Source organism: Exophiala oligosperma (genome assembly GCF_000835515.1).
Source record: "Exophiala oligosperma strain CBS 72588 unplaced genomic scaffold supercont1.65, whole genome shotgun sequence".
NCBI classification, from domain to species: Eukaryota; Fungi; Ascomycota; class Eurotiomycetes; order Chaetothyriales; family Herpotrichiellaceae; genus Exophiala; species Exophiala oligosperma.
The window spans coordinates 1-12,254 of NW_015622882.1; the positions used below are offsets into that span (position 1 = coordinate 1).

General features: G+C 52.5%; 6 protein-coding genes across 6 annotated transcripts; 3 read left to right on the plus strand and 3 right to left on the minus strand.

Annotated features, from left to right (window-relative positions):
- Positions 1-207: 207 nt before the first annotated feature.
- PV06_11802 (uncharacterized protein) lies at positions 208-2,517 on the minus strand (the record flags this gene model as incomplete). Its single annotated transcript, XM_016413533.1, has 6 exons — positions 208-494; positions 606-666; positions 727-1,342; positions 1,410-1,495; positions 1,563-1,889; positions 1,951-2,517. The coding sequence occupies 6 exons, from the start codon at positions 2,515-2,517 to the stop codon at positions 208-210; spliced, it is 1,944 nt and encodes a 647-aa protein (XP_016256083.1).
- A 659-nt stretch (positions 2,518-3,176) lies between these two features.
- On the plus strand, positions 3,177-4,794 carry PV06_11803 (uncharacterized protein; the record flags this gene model as incomplete). The annotated part of the gene is made up of 7 exons (XM_016413534.1): positions 3,177-3,280; positions 3,352-3,578; positions 3,643-3,923; positions 3,987-4,043; positions 4,098-4,296; positions 4,374-4,621; positions 4,690-4,794. The coding sequence occupies 7 exons, from the start codon at positions 3,177-3,179 to the stop codon at positions 4,792-4,794; spliced, it is 1,221 nt and encodes a 406-aa protein (XP_016256084.1).
- Positions 4,795-5,244: 450 nt separating this feature from the next.
- Positions 5,245-6,113, minus strand: PV06_11804 (uncharacterized protein; the record flags this gene model as incomplete). Its single annotated transcript, XM_016413535.1, has 5 exons — positions 6,041-6,113; positions 5,958-5,992; positions 5,620-5,893; positions 5,462-5,557; positions 5,245-5,398 (listed from the first exon to the last, which is right to left on the minus strand). The coding sequence occupies exons 1-5, from the start codon at positions 6,067-6,069 to the stop codon at positions 5,245-5,247; spliced, it is 588 nt and encodes a 195-aa protein (XP_016256085.1). The 5' UTR covers positions 6,070-6,113.
- A 368-nt stretch (positions 6,114-6,481) lies between these two features.
- PV06_11805 (uncharacterized protein) lies at positions 6,482-7,384 on the minus strand (the record flags this gene model as incomplete). The annotated part of the gene is made up of 1 exon (XM_016413536.1): positions 6,482-7,384. The coding sequence occupies one exon, from the start codon at positions 7,382-7,384 to the stop codon at positions 6,482-6,484; it is 903 nt and encodes a 300-aa protein (XP_016256086.1).
- A 452-nt stretch (positions 7,385-7,836) lies between these two features.
- Positions 7,837-9,757, plus strand: PV06_11806 (uncharacterized protein; the record flags this gene model as incomplete). The annotated part of the gene is made up of 4 exons (XM_016413537.1): positions 7,837-8,204; positions 8,281-8,510; positions 8,580-9,628; positions 9,689-9,757. The coding sequence occupies 4 exons, from the start codon at positions 7,837-7,839 to the stop codon at positions 9,755-9,757; spliced, it is 1,716 nt and encodes a 571-aa protein (XP_016256087.1).
- A 978-nt stretch (positions 9,758-10,735) lies between these two features.
- PV06_11807 (uncharacterized protein) lies at positions 10,736-11,523 on the plus strand (the record flags this gene model as incomplete). The annotated part of the gene is made up of 3 exons (XM_016413538.1): positions 10,736-11,005; positions 11,059-11,317; positions 11,372-11,523. 3 exons carry the CDS (start codon positions 10,736-10,738, stop codon positions 11,521-11,523), a joined length of 681 nt encoding a protein of 226 aa, XP_016256088.1.
- Positions 11,524-12,254: the final 731 nt, after the last annotated feature.

The window sequence follows — 12,254 nt, forward strand, 5'->3', positions numbered from 1 at the left end:
ACAGCAGGAAGTACCATGAACCGGGACGTTCGCGTGTAGCCATGTAGAACTAGCTAGTCCCCATTGGGCTTAGCCCCGCCTGGGCGTATGAAAATCAATCAAAAGCGTGCTGGCGAGACTGCGGACTTCGTAAACAGACAGCCTCGCCAAGTTAAATGAGATCTACGTACTGCAATTTTAGCTTGATGGGCAAAGCCCACGAGGGATTCATCGAGGCGCTTCAGCCGTCTCCGTCCTCTGCGCGCTCTGCTCCTCCTTGACGAGCTCCCTGAGCTTCGCAATGACAATCCTTGACCGATGAAAATTGGCAACCCTCCCCACTGTCATGGTCCAAACCTTGAGAGCCTGCGTGCACAGCTCCTCGTCCCGTCCCACAGACTGGTTGATCCGAACCAGAGCGACCTTGAGGCGATTCAGAAGGGATTGATCTTCTGCCGAGCGGACATCGCCTCGTGGGGTCTTAATGGTGGTGGCCCATTGATGGAGGGCAAAACCTGTGGCAAGCAGACGTGTTCAATACCGAAGCCATGGTGCGTTGAAGATGAAGTGTCAAGACATGGGCAGAGGGGGCTGGATCGGGCTGGGGATACTGTCTCCTGACTTACTGAATTGCAAAAGCGCAAATGACGCCAGCGCGCTCCATTCGTACCGCCCCGCATGCAACACCTCGTTCCAAGGTTAGTCTAGATAGCTCATCAATTTAAGATATCCCACGGGAGGTCTCACGGTATGCATATCCAGTTTGGACAGCATGATGAAGGCCTCCAAGGACCAGACAGAGGCTTGTCGCGCAGCTGCCGGAGACATGGCCTTGAAATCGCCAAATTTGCCCGTATGGATCTCGATCCCGGCTATTTGGACGATGTTGACGGTGTCAAACATGAGACAGAGCTGACGATTGTGGCTTGGTATAGCACCCTCAAGATTCACCACGAGGACATCTTTGAACAGGTTCAGGACCATGTTCAAGTGTGCCTTTTTCCCCTCGGACAGAGCAGACCGGCGACAAAAGGCATCTCTGTCAGCAAAAGCTTGGGGATCTTGCTTTGTCCGCTGGATGTAGGACAGCACAGCGTGAATAAGACAATTCCGTCCAATGTAGGAGATTTGGTCTCGCGTCTCCGCCAGCGCCGAGTCGACATTGATCAGTGCGTAGAAGCAATGCAGGAAATATGGCGGTTCAGGTATGGGACTGAGCAGGTCCCAGGCTGCTTCGCTGTCGATCCGCCAGAGCTTTTCTGGTGCCGGGAGCGGGATGTCCATGTCAGAAACCCACAGAGAAGTGGATACGTGGAAAAAATAGTCCAGTTGGCAGAAGAAGGTGAACGTGGAGATGATCGCGCTGGAGAGGAACGGAGTCACTAAGTCAGTACAGGATCGGAATCAAGAGCTCTATATGCAGCCATTACCGGAGGCATTCCTCGCGCCTCATCCATTCTTGCCATGTTGGCGCTTGTCCACAAAGGGTCTCCTTACGAAGGACCACTTGCAAAATCTGCTTCCGGTCAGCTCTTGTGCCCTTCGCGCCTCGATGTTAAGATGGTTGATCAGTATAGAATTACCCTTGACAATTCCTGAGCCTTGGAGAGCGCCCACTCGTGGTCTCCTTCGGACCCATTCCAGAGAGAAAAGGAAGATAGATGTAGAAGGACTTGCAGTCGTGTGGCAGGGCTCATTTGGTCTTCTTCTAGGGCGCTCTTTGCCTTTTCAAGGAGCCGATCGGCCATAACCTCGTCTCTGGCAAAGCACGCCCCAATCGCGAGAATGCTGAGCACGATTGGTGGCTCCTTTCTCCGCTGAATGGTGCTTTCATGTAGAGTCGGCATGTAAGGGAGGAAGTATTGTGTGAAATGTTGATAGAAGATCAGTCTCCGCGGGGGATCGAGCTCCTGGAGACCAAAGTATGGTTAGTTTATAAACCCATCGAGGATGACCGGGCTCATGTTTCACCTCGATCCCAGTAATGCTGCAGAGCTCAAGCTGAGGCGATGGATCCGAGCTAGGCTGGTCCAAAGAACATGGTGATGGCTCTGGCAACAAGAAATCGAACGTGGTGTCTTCAAAGGTCCAGTTGTACAGAGAGAGATCTCCTGTCCAAGGGGACGACGGGAAATCCTCCTTCTGTATACCCGGAATACAGGGCACATATGCGTTCTGTGGAACAATATGGGAGTTGATGGCCGTCCCCTCGAGGAGGCTATCTGCAGCTTCATCGAGCCAATCGCTGCCACTTTCTAGGTCTGGAGTCTGTACCATCGTCCCAGGTGCTGCAGGTAGATTGGGAGGGATTGGCCCTCTCCTGCGTCTGCGACGACGGACCAGATTGTCCAGGTCGTGAGTCGATGTATGTCTTGCTAGCACGTCGGCGCGATGAAAGTACATTCCGCAGGTGTGGCATCTGTGTTTGGCATTGCTGTGCGAGAGGAGGTGACGGGCAAGATGGACTTGTCTCTTGAAGGTACGACTACACAATGCGCAATTGAATGGTGGTATTGGGTCTGTCAGCTGGACAGGCATTTTGTTCTCCAACACAAGCGATTGCATCAGCCTCAGCGTCCAGATGGTGCGGCTGTGAAGCTACAGGTCATGGAATTTCGTGATTGCTGACAGCAAGGCGTTGCAAGTTGGTACAGTAATGAGAGCAAGCTCGCACAATGGCCCTCTAACTCTTTTATTGCGCTTGGGGACGGCGGCACAATGGAATCGGGAGCAATTTACAGGGTTACTCGAGAAAATCGGGGCAAGACGAGGAGGGGGAACATACAAACCTGGGGAAGAGGCTAGGTGTCTCCTCTGCTGGCGTGGACTGTGATTCCTCTCCACTGCAGTTTCCGCGACAGGGTCCATGCGTAATAATTGTTAAAAACATGGCTTCCTGCTCAAAAGTGGTTTGACGGAAGTATGACATAATGGGCAGGGACCGGCATCTCAGGCGTGCTCCCACCGCAAGTTAAAATCAATCCCACCGTAAGACCCCACCGTCATCTCGAGTGGGTATCTGCAAGACTCTGCAACTCAAGGCGGCTCAGGTAGTCCAGACCGAGGGCGCCAGAAATGGGATGAGCCTGCTATGCCGTTGTCTGGAGACAGAGAACATATAGTGCCAGATCTGCACAATATGCCCAAGCAGTTTAAGTAAAGCCTGCTCCTGAGCAGAACGTGGACTGTTTGCTACCATGGATTGTCTCTTCTCGGCAGTCGAAATGCTCAACCAGCCCGTGCAGGTCGGCCAGCTGAAGCTGAAGAACAGGATTGGCATGTCTGCTATGTCTCGCAACCGGTACGTTCGCAATGGCATCAATCCATTTATTTGTCTGAGGGAAACGCTGAGATAGTCAACTGTCTCTCTAGGTCTCCCAGTTCGTACCCAGGAAATTTGAATCAAGAGTATTACTATCAACGGGCCCTGGGCGGGTGTGGATTTCTCACTTCCGAGGGTGCTCTGGTCTGTCCACAAGGGACACCCATGCCCAATGCGCCCCAGCTGGACTCTCGGGAGCATATGCTAGCCTGGAAGAAGATTGTCGACAAGGTCCACACCGTCCCTGGCTCTATCTTCTTCTGCCAAATATGGCACGGTAAGCTGATGTCGTCGACACACCTGCTGGATAGATCAGGATATAGGCTGACACGTTGACGTAGCCGGGCGCTTGACGAACGAGCATGCCAAAATGCAGAAGAAAGCCGGCACATCCCCTCAAGCACCCAGTGCCATTCGCGCCCGGAACGGTTTTAAACACGGTGCGAAGTTTACCGTCTTTGAAGACGTCGTTTCTTCCAAAGAAGGAGGATATTCCGTCCCAGAGGCCATCAAGGATGTCCATGCGGTGGTGGAACAGCATCGTCGAAGCGCTCAATGGGCCAAAGAAGCTGGTTTCGACGGAGTCGAACTCCACGCTGCGAATGGTTATCTCGTGTCGCAGGTCAGTCTGGAATGACCTGCTGTCTGTCCATGCGTTTCGTTGATGAACTCATTCTTCTCCCAGTTCCTATGCGCAACTGCTAACCAGCGAACTGATCTCTATGGTGGATCTGTTGAGAATGTAAGTCAAGCACAATCACTCAATCATCGTCTGACTTGTTGATCATTCCCTCAGCGCACCCGATTTCCCTTGGAAGTCATAGACTCCATGATCGACATTTGGGGGCCCGGCCGCGTGGGTATCAAGCTCTCGCCCGGAGGGGGCCTCGGCGATGTGGGAATGGCCAGGGAAGAACAGATCGCTCAATACGAGTACTTGATCACCGAACTCGACAAGCGTCCACTGGCTTACATTCTGCTCGTCCGCTATCTCAGTAGGTTTGACTTCAGGGCTGATCGTCGACACACTTCTGTAACCGAACGCTGACCAACTTGCCTTTCGTCCTTTCAGGATTCATGGATATGGAGATTGACGGCCAGATGCGAGGCATCAATCACCCCGTGTGGGCAACATATCGACATCTGATCAAGAACGCCAAAGTCTTCCTCAACGGGAACATCTCGGTACCTGAAGCGGAGGAGTTGCTAAAGGACGGCACTGGGGATGTCATTGTCTTTGGACGACCGTGGATCACGAATCCCGATTTTGCCAACAAGGTCTTTTCCGGGATGGAATGTATATTCAACTATGATTTTGTGGTGAGTTTCTGCCTCTTGAGCTTAGTTACTGAGACAGACGGGGCAGCCACAAGCTGACGACAACATAGACCTTTTCCTCGTACCCCCCAGACCGTCCTGAGAAAGGATATACGGACTATCCTTTTACCACGGTGGACTATGAGCATGCAGAGATTGAAAGACCAAAGCTGTGACACCTCGCATCAAATACCACATCGCGTCGCTGCTCCTAATATGGAACGGTGTGAATTGTCAAATGGATCTGTTACACACTGCCATTCTTTATATGATCGAGTATCCTCCATCAACTGTCCATGTTGTCCCTGTGATATACGCCGCTCGTGGGCTGCAGAGAAATGTGACAACGCAGGCTATCTCTTCAGCCCGCGCGAACCTGCCCATTGGTATCTTGGGGACCATCGACGCCTTCAATGCTCGAGTTTTCTCGGGAGTTAACAAGGTCGTATCCACAAATCCCGGAAGCACACAATTGATCCGTATCCCTCGGCTGGGATTCGAAATTTAGAGAGAATGAAAAATTGCCTCCACCACCGACGGGTGGGCTGGGTACAGCAGTACTTACACGGCATAACTGAGAGCATCAGACTTTGTCAATCCAACAACACCTCAAAAATGAAAGCAAATTAGTCAATCAGCAAAAATTTGGCTCTCTCAAGCTCAATGGTGATGACTGAGTTCTCACCATGCTTTGATATGATGTATGGCGCGCAGTCCGGTAAGGCCAGTATGCCCATGACTGATGAGACATTTACAATTGCTCCTCGAGCTGGGCCGAAACTGGTTACAGTGGTCAGCACGGCGAAGCTCGTTTGCAGAAGCATTGCAAATGCGGTGTCTTGCCTGGTGTCAAGAGGTTCCTGTGCCATCATTGACCTGATCTCTTCCCTCTCACACACCCAGAGCGACTTTGTGTTTATATCCAATACCTGGTCATAGCTGATCCCAACCAAGCATCAACTCTGGTCAAGATATTCCACACCCAAAGGGATCTCACTGACCTGGCCGTTTCCATCTCGTGAGTAGGACCTGGGACACCAGTGGTGCCCACTCCGTTTGATACATAGTCCAAGCGGCCGAAGACTTGAAGAACAAAGCCTACCAGATCCTTCACGAAGTCTTCAGAGGTCACATCTCCCGGATACGCTTTGACTGAGGCGTTTGCGTTGACCGCAAGGGCCATAGCCACTGTTTCATGCAAATCGGCCGCCTTAAGGTCAGAAAGCACCAGACTCGTACACCCATCGTGGACGAACTGAAGGGCGACGGCTCGACCTGTTGATGCAAAGTTGGTATCCTGAGCCCTTCCTCATGTTTTGGACTGATGCATGACTCTTACCAATTCCACCTGCAGCGGCAGTGACCAAAGCGACCCTTTCTCAGAATTAATTGTGGAGGAGCAGCGCCTGATGAACCACGTACCCATCTAATTGCAACTTCATGTTTGTCATAAATTGAAGGCCAGCTTCGCACAAAGTGAACTACCTACGGAGAGAAGGGCAGTCTAAAGGGGACAGTGTTTGACAATAAAGTAGAGGATCGTGGCCGTAAATCGTGGGCCCTGGTGCCATCCCACCGTAGCGAGCCCAGTCTTGATTAGTCTCGATCACGTGATTTAACCGCCCAGCTTCGGAAGGCACGTTAGCTACCGAACCTCTTCAAACGGGGAGCTGGCCCGACACCCAGAAATGGTGATCCAAATTGGTTGGCATTCATTGTTCCTGTTGCATGGCTTGAGTCTTACGCATCTTACGCACGTCGAGTAAAGTAATGTTCCGACTCTCGTCACCGATAGCTTAAACTGAACTTATTATATACACCTCTCCAGCTACCTATATGACGCAAGCCTCAGGATCTCCGCTTTCAAGCCCAGATGGTCCCTGTGCCCTTAGGCATGATTATCCAAACCGACTCCATATCTTCCAAGTTCCCGGTGTCCCCAATTTTGATCAGCTCGGTCATGGTGGCGACTCCATGATGCATGATCTTCGGATCTGGTCGCAGAATTCCGACTCCTTCAATCTGGACGCTGTCCCTGCGATACCAGGGACGATAGATCGAGTGAACCCAGACCAGGCCTCGCTCCACATCCACTACATGCACCCTTTTGTCTGTGACGAGATCAGCCGACCAGATTTGCGTGGCGTGCTGCTCTCGGGCGCTCATGGCCGCAAAATTGGGCACCAAGCCGCCGCTGTCGTTCACGTACCACTCTTCTTGGTGGAAGTTGGGATTGAGGAGGGCGGATGTCCCGTTTTCGATCCTTCTGAATTCCTCGCCAAAGGGCACATAGCACGGATGGTCACTGCCGATGCTCTCGTAGTAGAGCAGGGCAATTCTGATCAGTTGGTCGCGAGTGAATTTTGGCTCCTTCAACTTTCGGGCAAAGTTCTCGCGAAAGGTTTTGCAGCTGTCTCGAGGGTCGCTGGCCGTGCTGCCTCGAAACTTGCCCCCCTGTATCAGGTCGATCTCACTGATGCGGCCTGCCATGACCTTGAGACGTATCGAGCACAGTGACGCCTCTTTTCCGCGCCAGACCAGGCCGACAAAGCCGGCGTGGAGAGTGTGGAAAGCAGCTTCATATGTCCGATCTTCGAAGACGAACTGGTAATTGTCGTCAACTGCGGTGGCCTTTGTCCATAGCCCGATCGTCCCAATTTCCATGGGGATTTCGTTCTCTGTGGCCCTGACGTCTGGGGCCAGAGGAAGGTCACTTGGATCGTGTTGAACCAGCGCCTTCAAGAACCGCCGCATGATATCAGCCATGTCGAAATCCTCCCGGGAGGCGCGCTGTATACACCATTCAATTGATTTTGTAGAATAGTCTTGTCGCCTGTCGAGGGTATACGAGAGCTGGAAAGCCTCTATACTGGCTGCTCCGCCATAGGTGTGGGACATCGCCACTCCTAGAAGTCACTCTCAAGTGGGGGGAGCACCCACTGTAAAGAATTGGACTTCCCCACATTCGGACACGAGAAAACCACTGTAAGGTCCTCCAGCAGTCCGCTCGAGAATTCCTTGCATTTGGTCCATGCTGACAGAATCGACACTCCACTGTAATCATTTTCGAGTCCATTGAAAACTCTGAATGAAGTTCGGTTGATGCTGTCATTTTGTTTCCCATGCCAGGTTGAAAGAAGGGGTTATGACCCATTTGACCAAGACCGGAGGAACAATATACCGTACCGACTACCCTGAGAAGAAAAGCAACTGCCATAATGGGCTTTGGCATCCTCGATGCCGCTGATGAACGCGCCCCAGGCACGGTGTACCTGGTAGAGAATGAGAGAGATCAAGAGTCACACGATGCCCACGTGTCTGTGCGTCTCAAGCACGGCACAGGCAAGTCGGCGCATATCATCTTGGTGCCACAGCCTTCCGATGATCCCAACGATCCCCTGAACTGGGGCCACTGGCGCAAAGATTGGATATTTCTCAACATTTGCATCGGCGCTTCCATGCTGGTCAACGTGCCTAACGGTTTGATCAAGGCCGCTATCTATCAACTCACGACGATTTTCGATCGCTCTCTCACCGACATTGCCGCTCTGGCGGGATATGTGCTGCTTGCAATCGGGTCCGGGGCGTAAGTTGAGGCCAAACCCCAACATCGCAAGGCTGAGTGTGCAGGGGCAGAGAAAATGACTGACAAACAGTACTAGGCCTTTTGTTGCCGTCCTATCCAAGAAGTATGGCAAACGGCCGCAATTCCTCCTCGCCTCATTCCTGGCCATCATTGGCACCATCATCTGCTTGACCACCGGAACAAATTACGACGTATTCCTGATTGGAAGAATCTTCCAGGGCATTGGCGCAGCCGCCTACGAGAGCATCATCTTCAATGTCATTGGAGACATGTACTTTGTCCATGAACGGGGCATCCGCGTGGCTGGTGAGTGCTGAGAGTTAGACTGAGATCCGGTGGAGACGAAGGCTGATATTCTCTGTGCATTGTCCACAGTATTCAATATCGTGCAAGCCTCAGTGGCTCTTCTACCTCCAATCATCTCGGGCGTCATCACCACCAACCAAGGATGGCTCTGGCCGTTTAAGTATTACATGATTTTCATCTCGATCCAGTTTCTCATGGCTTTTCTCTTCATCCGGGAGACATCGTACAAACGGGCCGCCATCTTCGACATCGACCTGGACGGCGAGCGAAACATTGACACCCCTGCCACCGTCGAGGAAAAGCAGGCCAACAATAAGGAAGAAGCCCACGTCGAAAGCGCCCCGAAATCTCCCCCGACCGGTCGTGGAGACCCAGATCCGGTCTCCGTTGGAACGGGCCAAATCTCCACCATCTACAGGAAGAAAACTTGGTGGCAACACCTTCGGATCTGGAACGGCACCTTTGACAGGACCAACCCGGTCAAGCTGTTCTTCGTGGTGTTTGCCTGCGGCCTCAACCCAGCGACCATCTACTCCATCTTCGTCGCGGGGATCATCGTCTCATTCTGGGTCGGCTGTGGCTTCGTGTGGCCCCAAGTGTACGGACCACCGCCGTACTCGCTGGACTCGAAGCACATCGGCTACCTGTACTCCGGGTCCGTGATCGGGGGCACCATCGTCTGTCTCCTGTCGACCTTCTTGTACGATCGCGCCATGGTCAGCCTCGCACGGTGGAACAAGGGTGTCTACGAGCCCGAGATGCGCCTCTGGATCATGGTCTTTGCCCTGATCTTCGGCATCGCGGGCTTTCTCGGGCTCGGGTTTTCGTTCACTTATGGTAACCCCACATCGGCCGCGGCTTGTTATGCTCTGGTCGGCATGGCCATCTCCTTGGCTTCCATTGGCGCCGGGTCATACATCATCGACGCCTACCGGGGGATGACGACCGAAATCTTTATCCTTGCGGCCACGTGCAAGAACATGTTGTATTTCATGCAGTCCAAGATAATGAACAAGTGGATAGCCGCCATGAGCCCCCGAGATATATATGCCATTGTCACGGCAATCGTCGGCGTCAGCTTGCTGAGTACCATCCCCATGTACATATATGGGAAGAGGGTGAGTGCCATCACATAACTGGGGCTTGTGGCTTACGATGTCTGACTGTTCTTTTGCTAGTTGCGTGTCGTCTGGGCTCGCTGGAATATCTATGAACGTCTCCATCTCAGTGACATTTCTCTGGACTGAAGGTGGCTGGATGCTTCCCAACACATTCGAGTGCATTGTGGGAAGAAAAGGCGGGAATCATCTCGGAGAGGCTGCGAATAAATCTAAAATACCCTTCCAAGACTGATCTCGAGGGTGGCAGAGTGGAAGTGCGGGCAGGGGAGGGGAATCCTGGTGGTCAGACATCGGGCTATATTTGAGCATGCCTCTCACATGGTTCTCACATTATATTCTGTCAATGTTCCTTGGCAAAATTTGATACTATTTGACCTCACTTCTGCTGCTCAGTCAAGACAAATACCCTTTCGGGAGCCAATCCAAGGTCGAGACCCCTGTAGATGGGACGATGTTACCGTCGCTTCGGAGGAAAATGAAGCAACAGGAGTCCTTACTTTCGACACTAGAAATGGAAGTACCAAACACTAAAGCACAGTACAGTACAGTGCAAGTTTTCAATGTCCTCCTCTGGTTTCTCCCTCTAGTAATGCGGGCGTGGGTGAAGCCGCTGTAGCCTTGCGGCTGAGGGACTCCTCGTATCGCCGATGACACTCACAGCGCATTTATTGTTCCTCAAAATATTGCATTTGCCCTGCTATCTTTGCCCTTAATGCTGTCAAGCTTCAGACTCCATGGATCCAAAATGGTTTCCTCCCGATCGCCCCGTGCACTCGTACGGCCCGAAAATCATGGGTGCCAGTCTCGTCGGAATGGCTACACTCGTGCTTCCCCAAGCCAGGTGCGCAGCTTCGTCGCCATCCCACCCTTACAGGGGATACTTTACGACCTGAGACAACACATGACTGGCAAGCCTGCGAAAGACTACCTGTCGACCACCAACGTCACCTGACTGTGTTTAACTCGTCGACTTCTGCGTGCTGCAAACTCCTGAACAACCTTGTCGGCGGACGAGACCGGATGATAGGTATAGAAACGGTACAGGAGATCCAAGACATGTCTTTTTTGGAGAAACTTCGATGAAACTTTGACTTGTTTGTCACGATGCGTGGCATTGGATGCAAATGGCGAGTTAAGAACGTGGAAGGTGTCCCCGCGACATCTCGCGCAGGAGAGTTCCGGACACGGTTCTTCTCTTTAACTTTAACGGCGGAGGTGCCTGACCGGAACAGTCGCTTTGTGTTGCTTTCGGCCATTACTTACTCGCCGCCATTGTTGTTGGCGCGGGAATCTCTCGCCCTCAATCGTGGCTTCCAATGTTTGCCTCCTTCCTCCGGAAAGGGTACACATGAGGAATATCCGGGGATACTGCTGGTGAGTTTATGACTGTTCGGTCGGAGGGCTAGCTCTCTAAACGGCTGCCTAAGGCATCAATTTCTCCGTCGACGTTTGAGACCGCAGCTCACTCGGCAGTCAAGAGTGCAAAAGGGACATTGGTCTCTCGCTATGCGCAGCTCTACAACGCATTCTTTGCGTCAGCGTTGATTCATCGCGTTGGCGCTCTAAACATGCCGTGCTCACTTCTATCCATGAATCAGTCCTACTTCTTCGTGGTACAGCCAGTCGCTATCACGATTGAAGACTCTACCATCTACCTAGGCAAGAGATTCGGGCTGAAAGACACATGTATGGTTTATCTTTCCCCACTCCCGCGTTCGTTGCCATATTAACTCTCGACAGGGAGAACTAGAGCGGTCGGATATGTCTGGGTGAGTTGTTCCTTGAGCTTCACTCGTCGCTACGCGATCAAGGCGATCATGGGAGCAGGGATGGGCTCGATGTGGCACTCGTTGGTGGCCAAATTTAGCCTCATGGAGCGCATGCTGGGATAGAAATTGTAGTCCTGGGGGACAGACAAGAGAGAATGGGTCGTCGACAGGTGGCAGGCGTCAGGCGTCAAGCGTGTGCTGGCTGGCGTGGACTGAATTGTCGTCTTTAAGATGCGCTGCCACATGGCGACCGTCAGTTGGATTGATGTCCGTGGGGGAAACACGCCCATATAATGTATCAGTAGAGAGACGTCAATTCAAACAACCATGTTCAAATCGCGGTCAATCATCGGACAAGGACCGTCGAAACACTTTGCAAGAAATCACCATGTTGGCCGGCTAGAGAACGACCCCGTAGGGTCGCGTGCGCGGGGGCCGTCCCAGGAGCTACGACGCGTCTAGAGCTTGTGAGGGGCGAGCACGGCGACGATCCTAAGCACTATGGCACTAACAAGGTAATGTTCAGGGCCAAGGTGCCCATGCTACGTACCCGACGAGCCAAGTAGAGGCTTTCGCTAGGGAGCTCCGCCCTCCCTACAGTGTCCCTGTCTCCGTTAAGCGCGGATCGAGCCTTAATTGATACCGGCAAGACAACACAACCCTCAGCCAAGCCAGTCTCGCGCCTTGTGCCTTTCTCATAGTACCTACCTTTCATCCTCAAATCGCCTTGTTTGTTTGATGTCTTAGATCTCATTTTGCATTCACTGTACTTTGCGTCTGTCCTGAAGTCACCCACACTACACCCACCGCCCCTCACCGAATCCCTCCTCGATCCTGGACGCCCATAGCTACCC